The sequence below is a fragment of the Limulus polyphemus genome, unplaced genomic scaffold, assembly GCF_000517525.1.
Source record: "Limulus polyphemus unplaced genomic scaffold, Limulus_polyphemus-2.1.2 Scaffold757, whole genome shotgun sequence".
Classification (NCBI taxonomy): Eukaryota; Metazoa; Arthropoda; class Merostomata; order Xiphosura; family Limulidae; genus Limulus; species Limulus polyphemus.
Genome location: NW_013666367.1, coordinates 70,254 through 72,711, shown reverse-complemented (window position 1 = coordinate 72,711; position 2,458 = coordinate 70,254). Strand labels below are relative to the sequence as shown.

The window sequence follows — 2,458 nt, the reverse complement described above, 5'->3', positions numbered from 1 at the left end:
GTGATTATCATCAAACTACTTTGATAGCATCTCTTTCAAATAGACGGGAAAATACAGAGAGATATAACTATACCTACGAGTTCTATCTCATACCAAGATTTGTAAATATTTTAGGAACAATATAGTTATTTAACTGTGATATCTCATCACCAGACCATAGAGCATTTAAATAAAGAGATGGCACACATTTATCAAACTGAATGCTATACAGAAACTTAGAAACGTATAATACAATGTAGTCACATAATTCTTCTCTTTAATAAGCACGCATTTTGAGCATTTTTCAAATGTTCTGAAGCAAAGATTGTTATCGCTAAAAATTGCTACAGGTAAGAAAATTGCTAACTTCAATATTATCGCGGGAATGAGTAGGGTTAGTAAATATAATAATAATAAATATTCCGATTTATTTTATTTTTCGCTGTTAGCGTCTATTTCAGCGTATTTATTTATGGTTTTATGTTGAAAAAGAATGCAAAGTATGTGTGTGATTATATTTCTGTATGACATGCAGTATGATTTTCACTTAAAAACAGGTTTTATATTACAAGTGACGAATAGTATGAGGAATTCAGGTAATTCGTATATATTTGAGAAATATTAAAGTTGTTTTTGAATTAATACATTAGTTAAGTTGTTGTTTAAAGTTAAGCACAAAGCTACACACTGGGCTAACTGTGTTCTGTCCACCACGAGTATCGAAACCCGATTTCTAGTGTTGTAAGTCCGCAGACATCCCGCAGTGCCACTGGGAGGATTATTATTTTTCTAACAATAATCTTAACAGCTCTTAATTATTCTTCATAATATCATAACGTGGGTACCTGATGATGACAAAACCTTGTCGAAACGTTGTACATTTGCTGTCATGTTAAACTTATATTAAAGTTTTTCTTCATTACCCATTTAAGCCGTCTCCAGCCATTATAACGTGTTTTTGTAAATATTTATTTTTTGGTCAAATCAGACGATACTTTTAAAATCATGACCGACATGTATAAATTATAATTTCGTTTTACTTAATTAATGTCCCCATATCAAAGTATTCATATATTATAAGCCAATTGTACAATGTTTGTTGTTAAGCAAAACCCTACTTAATGGGCTATCCGTCCTCCTAGGGTATCAAAAACTGGGATAATTAGTATGAATCTTAAGTAATGTGAATTTATACACACACACCTGGTTAAGAAATCAAATGTTTATTTATATACCCTGATATAAATGGAATATCCTTTTAGAGCATAATGTGTTTTTCATAATTCAAACAATAAATAGAAGAGTTCATAAGCCATTAATTTTCTTGGCTACTTTATTGATAAAAAAGGTATACCATAATATTTCCATATCAAAGTATTCAAAAAAAGGTATACCATAATATTTTCATTTTATAAATATGAACTTGTTTATCTCATTATCTACAGGTAAGCTCAAAGTTTGTTAGGATTCGAATCCTAGGATCCAATCCCAATGATTATGTTTCCGTTGTGAGTGACATACATTTTACCGTTCAACCACACCATTTTGTGAAAAGCAGAATGTTCATACGCTGTACCAGTTACTTCAATGAACTAGAATATAGCCGTGTTATCGATATTACAGACAAGGACAACAAAAACAATTGGATTGACAGCGCAAAACGTAGTACGTAAAAGTGTTTGAATTTTATTTTAGTTTGGATTAATTTAAGGTGAACATTTCGTGGGTATTTTAGTGAAACAAACGAAACTTTGAATATTTAAAGATGTATAACCACAACTAAATAAGGTCTTTGAAGCGTACCTAAAAAATGCGCAGATACGTTGTTCTCAAGGCTGTATTTTCACTTATTTAGTTACCAAAATAATTTGGCTAAATCTGCAAGCCGAGTTATCTGTTGTTCAAACATATAGATAAAACAGTGCAATAGTTAGGATGTTTTGAACATCTTCATTCATAGAATGCTATATGTTTTTTTCCCATAATAATGTCCGTTACATTGCGGATTCTTAAGTTCATACTGACATCTGTTGTACCTTGAAAGATAACGCTTTCTCAGATTGTAACTCCTAAGTATATTATTCCAGTTAGCGTTTCTCAACAACACCTGGTTAGTTACTTAAACTGTTGTCTGAGTCGAAAAGGAAGATCATAAATTACTTTGTTCAGAATAGAACCATAATATCATCTGACTAGAACACCTACCCTCAGATTCAACACTGTTATTTATAGCTTTTGTATTGAGTTAACGACTTGTTTAGAAAGTCGATAGTGTTTATGATGTACGATAAGTGGAAACTTTCAGGATCTAGAATTGTGTCAACACAGATATATGTAGTTTTGTCCAGTTGAGGCCCAGTATTATCGCCACTTAATTAATTCACAGCTTCAATCATAGTATACATATATATATATATACTGTGAGTGAGTTTATATATATATATATATATATATATATATGTGTGTGTGTGTGTGTGTG

General features: G+C 31.0%; 1 protein-coding gene across 1 annotated transcript in view; it reads left to right on the top strand.

The window, feature by feature from the left end:
* LOC111085980 overlaps positions 1-2,458 on the top strand; it is a 69,005-nt gene that overhangs the window by 63,499 nt on the left and 3,048 nt on the right. Inside the window, exon 5 of the mRNA XM_022387043.1 lies at positions 1,425-1,644. Coding sequence (XP_022242751.1) covers positions 1,425-1,644 — 220 coding nt within the window. The remainder of the gene's footprint in view (positions 1-1,424; positions 1,645-2,458) is intronic.